At 38.9% G+C, this 18,275-nt stretch overlaps 1 protein-coding gene across 8 annotated transcripts in view; it reads right to left on the bottom strand.

Annotated features, from left to right (window-relative positions):
* TRAPPC9 (trafficking protein particle complex subunit 9) overlaps positions 1–18,275 on the bottom strand; it is a 464,677-nt gene that overhangs the window by 200,558 nt on the left and 245,844 nt on the right. The window contains exon 22 of one of the 8 annotated variants that reach the window (XM_083827405.1): positions 5–10,468. The exons of the other annotated variants lie outside the window; for them this stretch is intronic. Coding sequence (XP_083683531.1) covers positions 10,320–10,468 — 149 coding nt within the window. The 3' untranslated portion in view covers positions 5–10,319. Of the gene's footprint in view, positions 1–4; positions 10,469–18,275 lie in introns of those variants that run through there. 8 annotated transcript variants of the gene reach the window in all.

The raw sequence follows: 18,275 nt of genomic DNA, 5'->3' as shown, positions 1-18,275 counted from the left end.
GAGGTAGAAGCAAATATTAATTGATTGATTCGTGTTTACACTACACAAAAAATGGAGTTTTCATACACAAATGTCCGTGCCACCTTGAAAATGTAAATGTGCGAATTCTCCATTCAATACACCTTAAAGAGGCACAATCCACCAGGCAAATCTAATCTTGAGAGACTGAGTACAGAGCAATTTAAAACATTCATGTGGAGAGCAGAGGTTTCCTACAGGCCAAAGACACCAAATTGTGCCTATTAATGACAAAATCCTCTAAGTCCCAAACATTATTTGAAAAGCACTTTAGTTTTCTGAACAATTAGGCTGCAGCTTGTAGTCATTTTACAGTCAATATTTATATGTCACTTCTGAACTTCACCAACCGCAGTTTCAGAGAAGTATGTAATGCTGTCAGTATAGTTCAGAGCAACTCCCACATTACAAGAATAAGCACATTTTACACATTTTCTGAACAGTACTTTTCAACAGTATAACATTAATAATTTTAGATGGCAATTAAGAAAAGACATCTTATTCCCTAAATCCAGGAAACACCATTTCACCAACTCACCACAGTGTGATGTCAAGGCCATCTTAACATGGCCAACCCAACGAAAAACCCAACTCTTACCAACTAAAATAAAACCAGAATTTCATCCTTGGGAAGATCAAACCTCCCCACGGGATGGGAGACATGTTCCAGTGCACAGAAACATCCAGCAGCTGCAGAAGCACTTAGAAATACACCGGCCAACATTTGAAAGGAAATCAAAATGGTTTCATTTTAAGAAAATAATTCTCGTATTTTACTGATATGAAGGACAGTGAGGAGCAGCTGATATGAAGGAGCAGCAGGGTGAAGTTCCCTTTCACCACAGCTACCTCTGGTGTCTCCCAGGAGTACAAATATTCAGTAATTAAAAGGGTTTAACCAGCTCCCAGGGCCAAACTCACCATCTCATCTTCTCAAGACTGCCAATAAAGATGCCAATTACAATTAAATGCAACAGAACAAGATATGCTCTTGTGCAGCACAAAATAAGCTCATAGTTGATTTCAAAGTGGTCATCAGATAGCTAATATATTGTAAAGGGCTTTCATCACTTTGATTTTGAATACAAAAGAATAAACTGCCTACAGAAGCTTTCCGAGCAGTTCTACCACCATCCAGCCCAACTGCAAGACTTGCAAACATAGTGAGCACAAGAAACCAAATGATACTGTAAAAGATACGTATGCTAAAGGTATTAATTGTGCCCAAAAGCCTCAACAGTGCAATTGCTAACTCATCGCACACTAAATGGAAATGTGAAAATGAGAAATTGGGTGATAACGACAGCATTTCACTTTGCCTTCTCCAACCAACCTGGTCTATTCTGCAAAGCGAAAAAGCATGTATTACCTGCTTAACTTACTGTCAAATATAATCTGTTTTTAAACATGGGGCAATTAACTATTGAAAATAAAAGGTACTGACACTATTAGAGCTTTATCCCCCTGGCTGAGTCGCTGTGCAGGTAATGTGCGGTGCCTGCAACTTCTGTTTTACAGAAGAAAGCCACATACCCCTCAAGGCTGCAACAGCACAGCTGCTAATTCTGAATACCTCTCTTACAACTGGATCAGTAAACTCCAAGCGGGGATGAACAAATAAGGTAGGTGGGGGATTTTAAAAGGCAAGTGAAACAGAAATAGAAGTCTTTTTTTAGTAAGAAAAGCCTGGGGGAGATCTCACCACCGCTTTTCCCTGCTGAAAAATGCTATTTGCTTTTTAATTAAAGCTTTTGCGGTTTCTTTTTGCAGCCCAATTTTCACTGAGCAGCAGCACGTCTGTGGAGATGAAAAATGCACAGAGTAATGAATTTTAGATTTGGAAGAAGTCAGCTCTAGAAATAAAAAAGGCTTCCACACATAGCCAAGATTTGAAGGTGAAGTGATTTAATGGCTGACTCGACTCATTATAATTATCATTATTCATGTCGTGGTGCCACCCAGAGGCTCTGTGTTCGGCACCGTACTAATAATATACTTTCAACAATAAATCTGTTTGCAAAACTATGCAAGGATGTAAGGGACCAGGCAGACTTGAAGCAAGAGGAAGAGTGCATGCATGGGAAGTAGATGGGAAAAGAAGTTTCAGCAGACAAGTACCAACACATTTGTTGATACGACTTCGCTTGTTCAAACAGGAAAGTAAACTCTTGTATGGTGAACAATTTGGCATGGTTTATATCAAGTCAAAATAAAAGAGCTGTATGACAATGCTGGTGTAATAGAACAGCAAAAACCAATTTGGTGCTTCCAGTCAAAATCTTTAGGCTTTTAATCTACGTTAGTTTATTCCTTTCCAAGTGAAAAAGTAGGCTTTCTTGGTAGCAAATTTAGCAAAACTCTTTGCTGACAGTTGCCAATAACCTTTGTCATTCAGGAAAACCTGTTCTTTATGTAACTCTCTAAATTAATAATTAAAAATAATTAAAAATTCTGATTAGACATACCCAAATATGATATGTGCATCAGAGCAGTAGGATAGGGCACAGCTCTGAACGTACAGAGGAGGTGGAGGTGTCAAGCTATTGCCTTTTACGATCTCTCAAATTCTCCAGGTCAGACCCTTCACTACGTCAATCACGGAGCTGGTGTAATTTTCTCACCAAAATTTAGCTGTGATTCAACTGACATGCAATGACAGTTTCTTACATTGACAGAATTGACCCTAATTGCAGTAAAAAAACCCACCAGTAACTAGCTGTGATGCTGTGGATGTGGACTCCAGAGCTTTGCAATGCTTACTTATTTTCATTAGCTCTTCTAAAACTCGTTTCCAAAGGATATTTACATCTATGATGTAAAAAAACAAGAATCAATTTGTTTTAACTTTTGTGGTAATCAGATCCAGCTGCAGGAAGAAATAATTACATTAAAATAATTCTAATTATTGAACCAAATAGCATTCTACTTCCCAGGTACCTTGGGGCTCATTGTAGGTGAGTAAAGCAGAATATTCTACATTTGCCACAAGAAAACTCAGCAGCAGATATTAATGTATATTTTCTGCTTTATTGCCTTTGAATGTATCACTGCTTATCATCCAGAAGGTTTTTTCAGCCCATATTTGTGCAGTCAGAAGTCTATGAAGTACCAACAATCTCTAGGAGAACACTGAACCAGACCTCCCTCGATGTTTACCGAAGACACACGTCTATTTATTCTCAATGGCACAGCGCTACTGGTTAAATAAAATATAACTGCAGTTGGTAATTCCCAGTCAGCCCTGTAAGGATACAAGGTCAATTATTTCATCCTTGTAAATTAAAGACTGGAAACAGCATACCAAATAACTAAAAGCCTAACAACAGACAGGCTGTTTTCATTACACTTCATATCAATAACAGTTGTCAAAATGAAAAGAACTGAATTCAAGCTTCATTTGCTTCCTACAAGCCATTAGTAAATGTGTAAGTTTCTGTTTTGATAGGCAAGGGAAGCCTTTATAGTCTCATAAATGTAAAAATAAAAGATCTAATTTATTCACTCATCAGCAATGGAGGATATAGTTTGACAAGTTTATATGCCTGAACACACACACACCAATTAAAATGGTGAGGATGGATGATCACGTAAATTTCTGGTGTACCACATATGGCAACCTTGTGAGACTGTCATGAAAATTAGAAGATCTTGATCCTGAAGAAGACATCTGCTCCATCTCCTTTTCGCACAAGAGGCTCTTGCTACACCTAATCATTCCTGAGGCATTTCTGCTTAGTTTGGTCTCCCAGGCTTCCATGGCAGAACTACCAGGTCCTCACTTTACAATCTCTTCCATAATTTTGCAATAAGTCACTATTATTCCAAATACCCTGCATACATCTCTTTTCCTGCAACTTTATTTCAGCATTTGTTGTAACCAGAAACATAAAAAGTCTTATTTTTTGTTCTTGTCTTTTACAGCAGACATAACAGAGATCTGTTGTATTCCTCCTGGTCTACTCTCAGGTTAAGTAACCCCAAATCTCTCATTATTCCCTCAGATCGTGCTGTGTAGATGTCATAACCATGACATCTTGAACGTACTTCGAATTCTCTATTACAAATCTGTACCCTGCTGGAAAGGCATACCAGAGCACTAACAAAGTGCTCCTGCCTGTTCTTCATATAAAAAATCTTACTTTTTCAGTTCATTTCTTGAAGTAATTTGGAATTTTAGTTCTGCGTTCTGACACAGTCGCAACCTCTCCCACCATCTTCACATCTGCATATTTAACAAGAATCCCTTCTAGTCCACCATCTGGGCTGGTAATAACAACTAATCAGCAGAAGTCTTTGCTGAGCTCCATTCGACATCCTCCTGGTCTCACAACAAGCCACTCATAACTGCTCTCTGAAAATGGTTTTTCAATGAGCTGTGTATTCACCATATAGCACTATGACCTAAACCACCTTTATTCAGCTTGAAGTGTCACGAGAAGGAAAGTCCAAGACCTTACTAAACACCCCAAAACATGTCACCCACCAATAATTCTCTCTCATTAAGTCTTGCCACTTTCTCATTGAAAAATCAGATTGGTTTGACACCATTTCTTTTTGACTGGTTCCTGTTGATCGATCTTTATCTGCTCATTTGAGGATGTTAGTGCCTTTGATTTTTTTTTCTTTAATTCTAAAGGATAATAAATAACAAGGATAATAATCTGTAATAGTTCCAAGTGATGAAGTGGATATAGCAATATATCAGCACTATCAGTCTGATGAGCGGCATGCATTCAAAACTCACTCGAAGTGCCAAACAACAACTCCACCAGGAAAATATGCTGTTGTAAAGAGCAGACAAACGACACGCATCATGTTCTTTCCAACTCAATCACGGAAAATAAGTTGTTGACCACCTTAAAGTTTGAGCACAGCATTCATTCCTGGTGGACTTCAGGTTTACATCTGCCTCTGCATTATGGCTCTGAGATAAGAGTCTCTTTTTAAAAGGTGGTAATAAATGGCTTTGTAGGAACATTGGTATTTCTGTGAGTCAATGTTTCTTGTCTGCCAATGACTGTAGATCAAACCCACCGAGTGCACAATTAACAGCCTACTTTTCCAATTACGTACCCTCCCAAAAGCCGAAGTTGATATAGCTGTCGTAAAGAAAGAACACAATACACCATATCTGAACAAACTGCTATATAAAAGGATACAGATTTATGTTTTCTAAACAAACAATAACAACAAAATACAGCTACCTTATCTGAAAGCAAATATGCACCAGGACTGCAGCTAAGCATTCTTGAAATGCTACTTTTTTTTCTAATCTTTACCAGCTTCTCAGTCACAAGTACCCAACGCCTTTTAGCTGCTTGGTTTGAAACAGAAAATCAAAGAGATCAGAACCAGGAGGAAAGCAAACAGGTAACCATGCTCTGGTTCAAAAACTGGGATCCATTTTGCCCCATTGTCAGAAAAAAATCTTGAGCGTAGCTCTACATTCACTGTAGAGCAAAATTTGCCTGAAAATATTAAAGAGAAATTGGGAATGTTACAGCAGAATTATTCAGAACTTTCTTCTTACTGCCTACCTACAGGTCGTCTCCATAAGCAGAGATTTTAGAAAGTGCAGTCTCCTTCCTGAGATAGAAAAACACGACAAAAATTAGAAGTAAAAGATTTTTCCCTGCTTTTTCCAAACATTTAAGAGGTGAGAGAACAGGAATACTGATAGTTTTACATCACAAGCACAGGTCTCCTATAACACAGCTCACTCAACAGGATTTGCAAACCCAAGACGAAAAGATACTTTAGCATTTGTAAGTGGATACTGAGCAAGCTGCTAAGAAAGTCTGTCTTCAAGGCAAGTGTTTCTGATGGAAGCAACACACTTCCCTAGTCTACAAGACTATTAGTCCTCAGTTTTGTTTTTTCCATACTTAGTCCAGAGTGCTGCAAAGCAGTAATTTTCTTAACACCTTCTCTTTGCAACAGTAAAAATTGACAAGAATTTAGGTACAGTGTAAGGAAGATCAGTACATTTCACTGTAACCATAAGAAAATGCCAAATATACTGGCTGGAATCTCAGAGGTTAAAACTCCATCAGGGAAACTTGTCACTTGTGGATAAAGATCTCCTGAGGTCAGCCTTAAGGACCCATCTTTGGATACCTTCCTTTCTACTCCCATTTCTTCCTGTTACCCTAAGCTGAAATTGCAGCAGAATAGAAGTGACATTAGCTTAACACGCTGAAAGACCATTAAAGCCCTAACACCAGTCCTGCCTTGGATTAGCAAGAATACAGACAATTTTATCCCTCGAGACTTGCTCAGGATGACCCGTGACAGGGATGCGATTCTCATACCTGATGGTGAGATCTCATCAGGGTGGGTGGGAAAAGAGCCTTTAGTGATAAACAGTCACATTTTTCATGAAATGTTTGTGATGAAAGAAAGCAGGTCCAAAGAAAATAAATCATACCCCATCTGTTTAAAAGCATACGGTTATTATCCTCCTATAACAAATCTTGTTCGGATCCAAAAAATTGTACTTTAGTACTTCTCCCTGCGCTACAAAAATTAGTTTCAGGGGAAAAACAACTGACACAAGGTAATTTCATAACAGTGTGGCATTTATAAAAAATTAATGTTTCTGTTAATTGATTGGCTGAAGGAAAATATGGAGACAATCCAGCTAAGTTTGAGTTTGATGACAATGCTTGCAGAGAAGGAAGGCAAAAATCCCAGTGCATCTGGCTCAGGCTTGCTCACATGTACCAGGTTTCTTAATAAACAAAGTTTATTCAACACACTCTCCAAATTTACTTGTCCCCTTTCTAGTATTTTTTTTTTTAGTATTTTTTTTTATTATTTCAACCAAATTTGACAAATGTGGCTGGTCGATGTTTCAAAAAACAAATTCACAATGCTAATACAAAAAGGTAAAAAGTTAAAAACAGCTCAGCTGGATCATTTACCTTTTTTTTTTTTGTCCCCCTTTTTCTCCTCTTTTAATTTAAGCTCCTCAAAGTCAACAGCAGACCACATTTCTTTTCTTGTCATGGCTGTGGTGATGTGAATGAATGACATAAATATAGGTAATGAAACAGCAGGGTCAGAGTCTGGAAAGGGATAACACAGGGCAGAGATGCAGCACGGTTTTTTAGGAGGCCACAGGCAGGGAAAAATGCCTTTATTCTGTTCTTCTCCCCTTGCCTTTGTGCCCAAGTAAGGAGAATAAGTGCAACATCTCTCAGATCCATACCAGAATAGTCAATATACGTGACAGGGAATGATGAACCTGAGAAAACTGGCCAAAGAAGTTGGTTTATGCACGTCAACAAAATACATACTGTATTTTTGGCAAGCATATTTCACTAAGAATTAATTTCAGCACCATACTTGAACCATAACATTTCACTGGGCTCCCAACGTTCAGAGAAGTTTGTTCCTTACAGTACCGGGGTCCCAGACCTCTTCCACTCTGCCTCACCCTGCCAAATACCTGCATTTCACCCCAAAAACCTGGATTTTGTTCCTGTGTGATGTTAAGACATAGGCCAGAGGAGACATCTCCTTCCTGTTTGTGCCGAGCACTCCGGCTTCATGCTGTAAGATAAAGCAAATGTAACTTTACGTGACTGCAAATGAAAGCTGTTGTGGGTTTTTGGCTTTGTTTTCTAACATGCAAACTGAAAAAAAAGTGGGAGATAGCAGAGTCTGTTCAGATCTGAAACACTGCAAGTCCTGCTTATAGGGGCCGGTAACTCTGGTGTTCAGTTTTACTCTTCTCACACAGGACTAAACTGAAACAGAAAAGGATTATTTTGAAAAAAAGCAAAAGGAAAAAAAAATACTTCCTTATGTTATTTTAAAAATCAACATCTCAGTACTACAACATCTCCTTTCTAAATCTACGTTGAAGCTTCCACGTTACAACCAACAGAAAAAAGAGACATGAAATATGGGACTTGAAAGTTTTCCTCTGCCGGCCTCCTGCCAGCTGTCTCCTCCTGTGCAGAAATGAGCACTAACTAGGTACCTTCTGGTAGTTATCAACAATACGTCTTGCATACTCATTTGGGGGCTCTTTTTAAGTATTTATTATCAACATATTTAACTACAATTATCTCTTCCGCCTTTAAAAAAAAATAAAAATTTAATTTGCATTTCATTTGTCATTTCAGCGTGATAAAGTCCCATTTATTTAGACCCATATCGCTATGAACTATGATAAACACTTCAAAATAAATTCACTTAGCTAAGCTATTTTACTAAATGAATGCAATCTGGACATTTTTAAAGCAGTCTTAAAGAACATGCAATACTGCTCGTTACAAAGGCAGCCTACAACTAGCAGGCACATTTTTCTGAAAGCAGAGCTTGAAAGTGAGCTCACATTTGCCAACATTCTGTTTGAATTTGGGAAAGAAACCTTACAGAACTTTCCATTGATAATTTCCCTTCTACTGTGATTGATGGTGACCTTTCTGCCAATGTATTAGATAGATACACCCTTTGCAGACTGGAGATTTCTTCCTTCGAAATCCTATAGTAGGTTAATAATAATATTTTCATGGGCACTAAACACTAAGTGCCCATATTTCTAACCCCAACCTGTTTTTCCACCTTAGGAAATTCTCAATTCAACATTTTCTTTTTTTTTTTTCTTTCCAATATGAATTTGTGATACTAAATGAGCATTTGTAAAATAAAAATTACAGATTAAGCTCATTCTCATCGTACCTATAAACGACAACTTCAAGTCACTGGTTCGGGATCCTGCAAATTGCTGAGGGATTATTGCAAGTGAGGCTATGTGGGTATGTTACAAGCGATTAGGCTTCACCCACACACATAACAGACCATCATATTTAACCTTTCCTTTGTCTGCACACCCAGTTGACCCAGGCTAACTAATGACTTCCAGGAGGTGAGACTACCAAATGACCTGAAAAATGTGCAGAACCACTTGTTTTCCCAGAAGAATTCTTATCGCCAGGGGAAACAGGCACCAGCATTGTCAGGCTGTAACAGCCTGTCAGCAAAAATTCCCCATAATTAAAAATACTGATACAAATTCATAGTTCAGAAAGCAAGCTGAAATTATAGGATATTCTTTCAGGTCTTCTGAAAATTGATTTTTTAAATGAGAAAGCAAACGCAGGTTCACTGTGACACCCCATACTGATAAATGGATACAATTTTTTTTCTGCAATTACTGTATTTACAATAGTGTCAGTACCTGATATTTACTTCAAAGCCAGGGGCACTCCCAGCAACCCCGGTGCATCTCATCTAGTCACCAAGCCCTGAGCTGAAGAGTTGTCGTGTAGCTTGTGAAAAGACTGAATTAATGCACACAAAAACCACCTGCTTTGTGTCTCCAGATCTCTCTGCTTACATCAGAGCCCCCAGCAACGTCGTGCAGCTCCAAAACTATCCACTGCTGTTGTTAACAAAATCCGTGGTAAATTCATTGGTGGTCTGAAGCATGGTCTGAAACAGCTGAATAAAAACTATTTCCATTACTAGTGGGCATCTCATCCATTTCTATTTGCCATCAACGTTTGAACTTTGGAATAAAAACTTATTTTTTTTCTTTTTCCTCTTTCAAGAGCGTATGTTTCCTGGGAGCAAATACACTGACAAATATAAGATATAAATAATAAAATATGGGTGAACTCTTATAATGTAATGGAACATTCATGGGGATGAGTACAAAACCATATTTATAACTTATCTATATTTTATGTACAGGAATATTTTGGTATTTGGTTTGGTAACCCTTTGTTTGATGCCTCTTAAAACAAGCTTAATGAATACATTAAACAGAGAACAAACCAAGCCCCCCTCCCTTGACTTTGTAGGACCATCATTTTTACTACTACTGACACTTACTCCAAGTAATGTTTTTATTTTCTGAAATAAAATATCACACACTTATCGTTAACAAACTGTGAACATTCAAATCCAATTCTGAAATCCAAAATTTCCTTTAATACTGATGATTTCTAGCATGTAAATCTAGGAATGAGGGAAGCTAGCCAGTGCAGCACAGCAATCTAAAGCTGACCTCACAAATATTGGGGAAATTTCTGAATTCTAAAGAAAATCCTCAAACTATTTTTGCAGACATTGCCAAAGAGCATCGTACACGTTGTATTAGCATGTCCCTAGCATGACAATGGATCAGGGAATGGTGTCATGCTCTCTGATGGTCAGGCTTGTTTAAACCAAATATATATATTTATTTACTTATTTTTTATGAAAATCCCTGTATTTTTCATGTTGTCTGAGGACGGCCAAGCACCACAAGCAAGGACCACAAGTAAATCGCAGGTGTACGGCAGTAATCACAGCTCAATCTCACAGCTGAGGGATGCTCCGATGGGGAGCCATGGGCTGAAGCCGTAAGCACGCCACCGGCATGGCTGAGTTTCGAAGCACACATCCGTGCCACAGCCGCACGCAGGGCTGCTAGCGTCAATTTTGAAGAGAAAGCCTGGCCAAAAAAAAAAAAAAACATCCTATTTGTCAACACTGTCAAGCGGCCACTCAGACTACACATACACTGCTTGAGATACGGCCAGTTTTTAATGGTTTCCAGTATTTTTGTACCTTTTTTTCTGGGTACAGAATTGCTCCTAACAAACCAGAATGGGACAGTCACTTGACGGCAAGAAAAAACCATCTCCGCAGTCCCCCGCACGTTGCACTGCATGTTACTGCAAGCAGCAGGACATGATGACCGCCTGGAAAATTCAGCACCCAACGTTTTGACAAAAAAAAAAAAACAACAAATTGAGCCACTACCAAAGGCATTTTTGAAAGAGGGTAAGAAGTAACTGGAGAACAACAGATGGATGTTTTTGTAGATTTGCCGTGGTAATTAAACTGAGATAAGAGATATCACTTAAAGCCGTTGCTAATGTAAAGTTTCGTACATGGACTGAATGCAGACCCACAAGGGTACAGGAGAGAGGAGAAACTGTTTTTCCTAAAAGCCTCTTTAGGTTAAATCTCTTGTCATGGATAAAATATTACTATAGAAAATTGTGAGCTTGCAAGAACGTGTCGTAGGAATACAAGCATAACTTGCCATAAGAGCTGGCAGGGAAAGCAAGCAGGAACACAACTGCAAATGCATCCCGGCAGCGAGACAGGACACAACCCTGAGCCCCCAGAATTTCTGGTCCAATTACCACCAACATGTTTTCCTACAATAGGACTAGAAATTAGTTTAAATAGCGCTCGCTTGGAATGACCAAATGAGAAAGAATGGAAACAGAGTTTAAAATAAGTCTTGCTGCCTTCTCCAATTGCTCTTCTTTCCCAAGTTTTCTCTTTTAATCGCTCTTCTCTGATAGCCACCAGATTTGGTTCCCATCCGAGCCATAGGGGCTGCTTGAGCTTCTCCTCTCTTTCGAGAGAGTCCCCTGCTCCCGTCTGCAAGAGGGAAGTCTCCAGATTGAACCTGGTCTTGCTCAAAGAGAAGTCATCTTTCTGCTCCAGGTTGCTGCCCAGCCAAATCTCTTCACCAAATGGAGCCTACAACCAATACTACAAGTAACTTCATAGTAGAGCCACATACCAGCCCCACTTTAGGAAATCCTGAACCTATACTAAAGCCAGCATCACCTCTAGGACTGCTTAATTCCCTGTGAACTGGCATCTTTGCTTGCAGACCTCTTATTTTTGAAGTTGCCAACTACATTGTGAAATCTGACATTTGGGCAGCCCCACTTTCCCTCGGAGAAGCGAACATCCCAGCTTGCAATTTGAATATAGGCATCAGTTTCTACGACAGTTTGTTTTATTACAATATACTTTTTTCATTTAGAAATATGTTATAAAGACTGAGTCAACAACAAACTCCCCCCGTAATTCCCCTGCATTTCTTTCATTTATGTTAAAACCTGAAAGCATTACACTTGCACAGGCATCACAAGCACATGGCATTGCAGGGCTTTCAGTGACTGACCATTTCGCCGGTGCCTGAACATCGGATTTGGGTGCATCGGGCAACGTCAGGAGGAAGCAGAGGTCACTCCTCAAGGCTCTCAACAGCAGTAAGAGGTTTCCGTACTGCTTTGTTCTGGAGCAAGATCTGGGAGGCTGTTGGTTTAACTCAAAAATTGCGAAAAGAACAGAACGCGAAACTGAAAAAAAGAGTAACTTATTGCCCATGAAGCGTTTAGATAATAAATCGGGTTTTGTTGTGCCCAGTTTCCCACGTCAGGCAGGTGCCTACATCTAAGCTCTGCACTAAACCACTAGTCTGAACGTCATTTGAGAAGCAGATGACAAAGACTAAAGCAGAAAAAATGCCAAAGGAAGCAAGGCTGGGCTAGAAACTAAGGTTTGGACGTGGTTATCCACTGCCTCACTCCTGCAGGCAGTGGGGAAGGGCACAGACCACTGCTTCCTGCCCTTTGCAAGGCTACGACCCCTACACCCAAGCAGTCAGTATTGTTTCTAACATATATTAAGAAGAACTGATTCTTGATATTATGCATATTTCCACTCTCAACTTCTGTCAACTAACTTTCCATAGGAGGAAGAACAGTCAAAAATTTAAACCCAGAAATTATTTTACTATTGACACAGAAAGCAATGGTAAGTAGAAAATGAGCAGCTCAAAGTAATACCTTTCGTGATAGTTTTGCTGCAGAGTGACAGACTACAGGCAGCCTACGAAGACGTCCAAGCCAACACCAGCCATAGAACAGCTCCACATGCACCAGGGTAAGACGCCTGAATGAGCATCCCTAAGAAAGAAGAATCAGGTTCCCTTCGGGGTCTGTCTCCACTTCTTTCCCATTTCTGCAGGCAGCAGAAAGAACTACGCTGTCAAACAGCGATATATAAATCGGGCAAGCAGTGGGAGACTTGATAAAGGTCAATTGTCCTGCAAGAAATATAAGGGCAAAAGCATTTTTTCCAATAAAACGAGAGAAGGGCTGGCCTTGCAGGAAAAGGCACAGAAGGAGGAGCTGGAAGATAAAGACTTTATTACTGTGCTCCTGATTTCTTGGGAAGTTTCTGCCACGCCAACTTGGGATTCTCCGTTACAAACACCAGCAGAACCCCAGGAGGACTGGGGTCTGGCTACCCCTGTTTGATTTAAGAGCCCCTCCAAGACACTGTGCAACCTAAAGACTCTCTGGTGGCACGGGGCTGATGCTGTGCAATTATTAAATAGTTCTTACCACGAAAACTGCTGCATCATGAAGGGCACCCTGTCAAAGTGCATCCACCTTTGCTGAAGAGACCTTCACTGCATTTCTCCCAGAGCAGAGACAAAAGATGGTTTTATTGCTTAATAGGCAGTCAGGAGTCAAAAGGCCTTTGCCAGGTCGTGCTAAAAGCCCTGAGCAACCAGGCAGTAAGGCACGTGCACGGATATTCAATGGAGCAGAAGTTTATGGAGGCAGAAACAAAAAGACAAGAGTTTGGCAACTTATTCACGGACTGGTTGAGGTGGGAAGGGACCTCTGGGTCCATCTGGTCCAGCACTGCTCAAGCAGGGCCACCTCCAGCAGGGTGCCCGGGACCACATCTAGCCTGGGGAAGTATTTTGAGGAAAAACAGCTTTATATGGCCTTCCCTCTTCGGTAGGACAGTAACCACGGAAAGGAACAAAACATTGGAGGAAGAAGGTTGCAGCTAAAGACAAGGAGGAACAGTTTGTCTCAGTACATGTATCACTTTACACCTTGTTTTTAATGCATTTTTCAAAAATTGTGTTCCTTGAGAATTACTTTGCTGAATTTAGTTTTACATTTCTTACTTTCCTGTACCCACACAACGAACTGTAACAAACAGCAGTGCCCACTCACTCAACCAGAATTAGTTGAAAGTTAAATATAAAGTACATAGTGAGCGGGGAAAATTGCAGTTAACCTCCTCTTCTAAAACAAGGCTCAATGATACTAAATTGGAATATATAACCAAAAGCAGTGACAAATAAAATTCGTTAGAAACACTGAATAGCCAAAACACTAGGTCGTAACTATAAACTGCATTAAACATTCAAAGCACGTGATTAGAGAAGCCTTGCCTTGAAATTTTTTGGAGAAAGCACATTAAGAAAAGAAAATATATATTTATTTTAAAATAATTTTGGCAATGGGTGATGATCTACTCAAACTCCCTTTTCCAATGTCATAATTTAAGGAATATTTTCACTTTCTATACTTACGTGCAACCCTGTATACTTTGATTTTGTAAAAATAGCACTGTAAAATTATTTTTTGGAGATTCACTAAGAGCAAGAACATACATATTTCACTCAAAGGGAACAGCTGTTAAAATACTGACAGCTATCACTTAACTAAAAAAGTGTTCAGAAAACTATCTCCCTTGGATTAAATGCTTGTTAATCAATCTGATTTTCTTTTCAAAAAACACTTGTGCCATCACGTACAGATGCATCACCAAACTGGAATAAAAAATCAGTTAAATTCAGATGGATTTTTAAATTAACACACAGAAAATGGATTATTCCGATATATATTATCGATGATAATATATATTGTCATGGATAATGTTCCAAAAATGGGCACATATTCCTAATAGCTTTCCACATTCTTCTACTACTAACGCTTTTTAACTCATGAAGCTGCAATGTGCAGCTGAAATAGGACCATAAGGAGAAAAGTATGAACACATGAAAACAAATTTCCACAATATCAAAATACCACAGTTTCTAAAGTTAGGAATAACCCGCCATTTCTCAACTAAAATCAGACTGGTGCTGGTTTTGCAGGTGATCTGCCTGCCCAAATCACTCTTCGTACCTGGTGTCTGCTGATCCCAAGTACCAAGTTCATCCCTCGTTTCCTGACCAGAAGAGATGTGCTAGGCAAGGTGTTCTGCAGGCATCACACAAAGTTAAAATCAACCTGAAAGGCTACAGTCAAGAAAGCATGTATGTCTTGACTAGCATAAACCTCTTTTCAAGCTTCTGTGCATCACCATAAAACTGAAAAAAAGAAGTTTGGGTTTAAAGCCTCTCTCGGCTTACCTTAAAACAAAATGTACCCTATAGTTTGAAACTGGTAATTGTTCTCTTGGAAGGATTTTATTTAGGTTGATGGCCATAGATTAAAAAAAAAAAACTTGTAAGCCTAAAAGGTCTTGAATGTTCTAGCTGTACTCTGTGATCAAGTGGTTGGGCAAACATCAGCTTCTGCAGATTTTTGTTACTTGAAATAAGCAGCTATAGTGATCCTCTTGGGATGGAAGAAATATTTCATAAATCTGCATCATAACTTTCCTGAATTTGCAAGTCCTCATGGCGCTGTTGTTCGTCATACTTTGGCTCAAAGGGAGAGCCACACATTAAATTACATTAAGAAGTTAAGGTTTGGAGCTTCCAAATGTAATTTGCTCTGATTCACCAAAGTGAAAACCAGAAGCAGCTGCCCTAAGTGCTGCGCTCGGCAGTGTGCGAGGAGGGCCATGATTCATTTTGAACAGGGAAAGAGAAAAACAAAAAGCTTTTTTTTCTCTTTTTCTCCTTGACACTTTGGAGTACCCTGCAGGCCATCAATACACCATCATTTGGGAATAAAAAATTAATTGCTGTATTTCTATCACCTTATTTTATCAAATACAATGATTGTATTATAATCAAAGCATAGAATTAGTATGCTAAATGATCAAAATTAACTACAAAGATTTTCAAAAACTTCTAAAAGCTTGATATGGTTCAAGTCCATCTCTTTTTAATTTAATTTGAAATGCAAGCAGATTGATTTTTATTTGCTACTTTGTCAGGGACTTTATGACTATGGAAGTCAACCTTCTTTCTTTGTATGATTTACAAGAGCAACTATCTCTTCAAAGTAGAACTTGTGATTTTTTTCTGCACCACCTCAGATTCCAGGTATCGCAACACACGAAAACCTCCAATTGATTTTTCTTTCTCTTGCACTGAAACATTATAGATTGTTTTTCATACAACCTTCCCTTTTTTTCTGTTCAGAGTTTCTTCTTCTTGACGATTTCTGAACTGAATTTTGAGATAAAGGCTACACGGAGACTAGCTGGTGTTTCTAACAGCCTTTGCCATTGAAGGGAACCGCAAAAACTTGCCTCAGGGCACTCTGGAAAATGGAATTAAAGACCTAGAAAATAATTTTAAGGAACAGAGGTCAGCATAAATGTCAATATTATGAATGCCCAAGTAAATAAGTTGGGGAGAGGGAGAAGAGGAAAGAGCAGATACATAATTATGGATTGCAATGGAACAGAAATTCTTTCTGACATGAAGAGCGATCCTTCTTTCTGATGCGAAGAGTGATCCTGGCTGTTCACTGTGTGCTGATGAATGCCACCAATTTTGGTTCAGTTTCACTTTGCTCAAGGGCTTTGAGAAAATTTCAGCAACAAAAGCCACAGCAATAATGTCATTATGGCCCTTTTCTATTTCGGAGTTGGAAACTTGCTAGGGAATACAATAAAATTCAGCAAGGAAAGAGGCAAGAAGAGTACTTCAGGTGTCATACAGATGATCACTGAAGAAGCAGATACTTATTGAAAAACAGTAGATAAAGAGCATTTGCAGCACCTGTACTATTTAGATAAATTCATTTTAGTTAAGATTTGATCAAAAACTCTATTTATTATGCAATTCACGTACTCAGCAGGAAAATGTATAAGCTAATTTGCTGGCTTTATTTGTGTTTGTACTGAGAGGATCACGTTGGTTTTTTCACCCACAGATTCACAACTAGGAAAAAAATCTTTATTTTATGGTGAGCCTATTAAAGGTTCTCAGGAAAGGAAAATAAAATTGCCCCAAATCTGCTATTTTAAAAATATTAAAGTAAAACAAGTAGAAATCCTTTCAACAGTCTGTTGCCAATTTAGAACCGAAGCTCCATAATTTTGCTCTATTTTCTGCATTGCTTTCCCATTCATCATTTGTTAGACATCTCTAGAATTCTTCATAGTATGTGAAACATCAAATTTACAAGGGAATTCTAAGCAAAAATATCAAGTCCTGGCATTGTCCATAGTCTGAGTAATACAGAAAAGACAATTATTTGCTTACTGTATTTCTAAATTCCTATTATGTTTTGAACACTTTTTTTTTCTTCTTCCTTTTTTTAATTCTTAACAGTGCTTACATCAGAGTTTGACAGCCTGTAAGCATACCTTCTAAGATTTATGAACTACTCATTATGAAATGTTGGTAAAATTCAACGAAAAGCTTAAGTAAGCAGTACAGAAGTTGGAATCAAACACACTGTGAATTTCAGACATTTGCAAAGCAGCCAGTTAGAGCACATTTTCATCCCTAAAGGATTTGCTTAGTGCAGAATAACCAAAAACTTTGTGATTCATAATTATTAAAAAAAGTTTCTTCCTTTGAAATCTTTGTTCACTTCAGTATTTCTTTAGGGCTTTCTAGGGCTTTCTTACAGACTATCAGGAGATAGTCTGGACTGTTCTGTTTAGTGAGAAGCCCAAATTCAACACCATCGTGTTTTCTTTGCAGTGAGTACATAATGCTATTTTCAGCTCGGAAAGGAACAGAGGTGGGAGTCAGGTCATATGAATAAGGGAAGACAGTTACAGGCTGTAACCAATTTAGGGTATAGCCTTTATTAGGCTGAACCCTGTACTCCATCTGTACTCTCACATCTACTTTACATAGGGGCATGTACACCTAGATACAGAAAAGCTGAGCCACGAGTAGCTGAGAGCTACTGAGAATCCTCAGTGTCCCTCCAGGTCTCCAAAGGTACTGAGCTGTGGTCCCACCAGAGAGCTGGGGCTGCTGCACAAAACTCAAAATTGAGCAAGTTTGAACTACAGTGAATCCATCTCATTCTTTCTTTTTTTTCCCCTTTTTTTTTTATAATATATGGGTTTAATATGATTACATTAAAACTTCAATTTTGAATGCAGGGCACGGTAAATAACAATGCAACATAATCAGTAGTTACTATGAAGAACGAGGCCCCTAATCTGTATAATAGAGCCTCTCTCTTGGTAATCCATCAAGCACTTTGCCAAGGACACTGCAGGGACAATAAAAGCACCAGTTTCACCATGGTAGTATTTCTGCTCAGCATGCATGCACTTGTTGGTAAAAGGCAAGAATATTATTTGTTGTGACTAACAGCTTTCATCTTCAGAAAAAGAAAGCATCACTGCACAGCAAGGTGCTTTTCTATTGATCGTTTTTTTCTACCACCACTAGCATGGGAAAGCTCATGGGTTTGCAGCCGTCCAGCACAGGTTTCCTTCTAAACACCAGTTCTTGAAGGGCAAAGCAAGAAAGGAGGACAGTGTGA

The sequence above is a fragment of the Anser anser genome (assembly GCF_964211835.1).
Source record: "Anser anser genome assembly, chromosome: 2".
Taxonomy (NCBI): Eukaryota; Metazoa; Chordata; class Aves; order Anseriformes; family Anatidae; genus Anser; species Anser anser.
The sequence above is the reverse complement of the archived record's forward strand: the minus strand, read 5'-3'. Positions and strand labels throughout refer to the sequence as shown.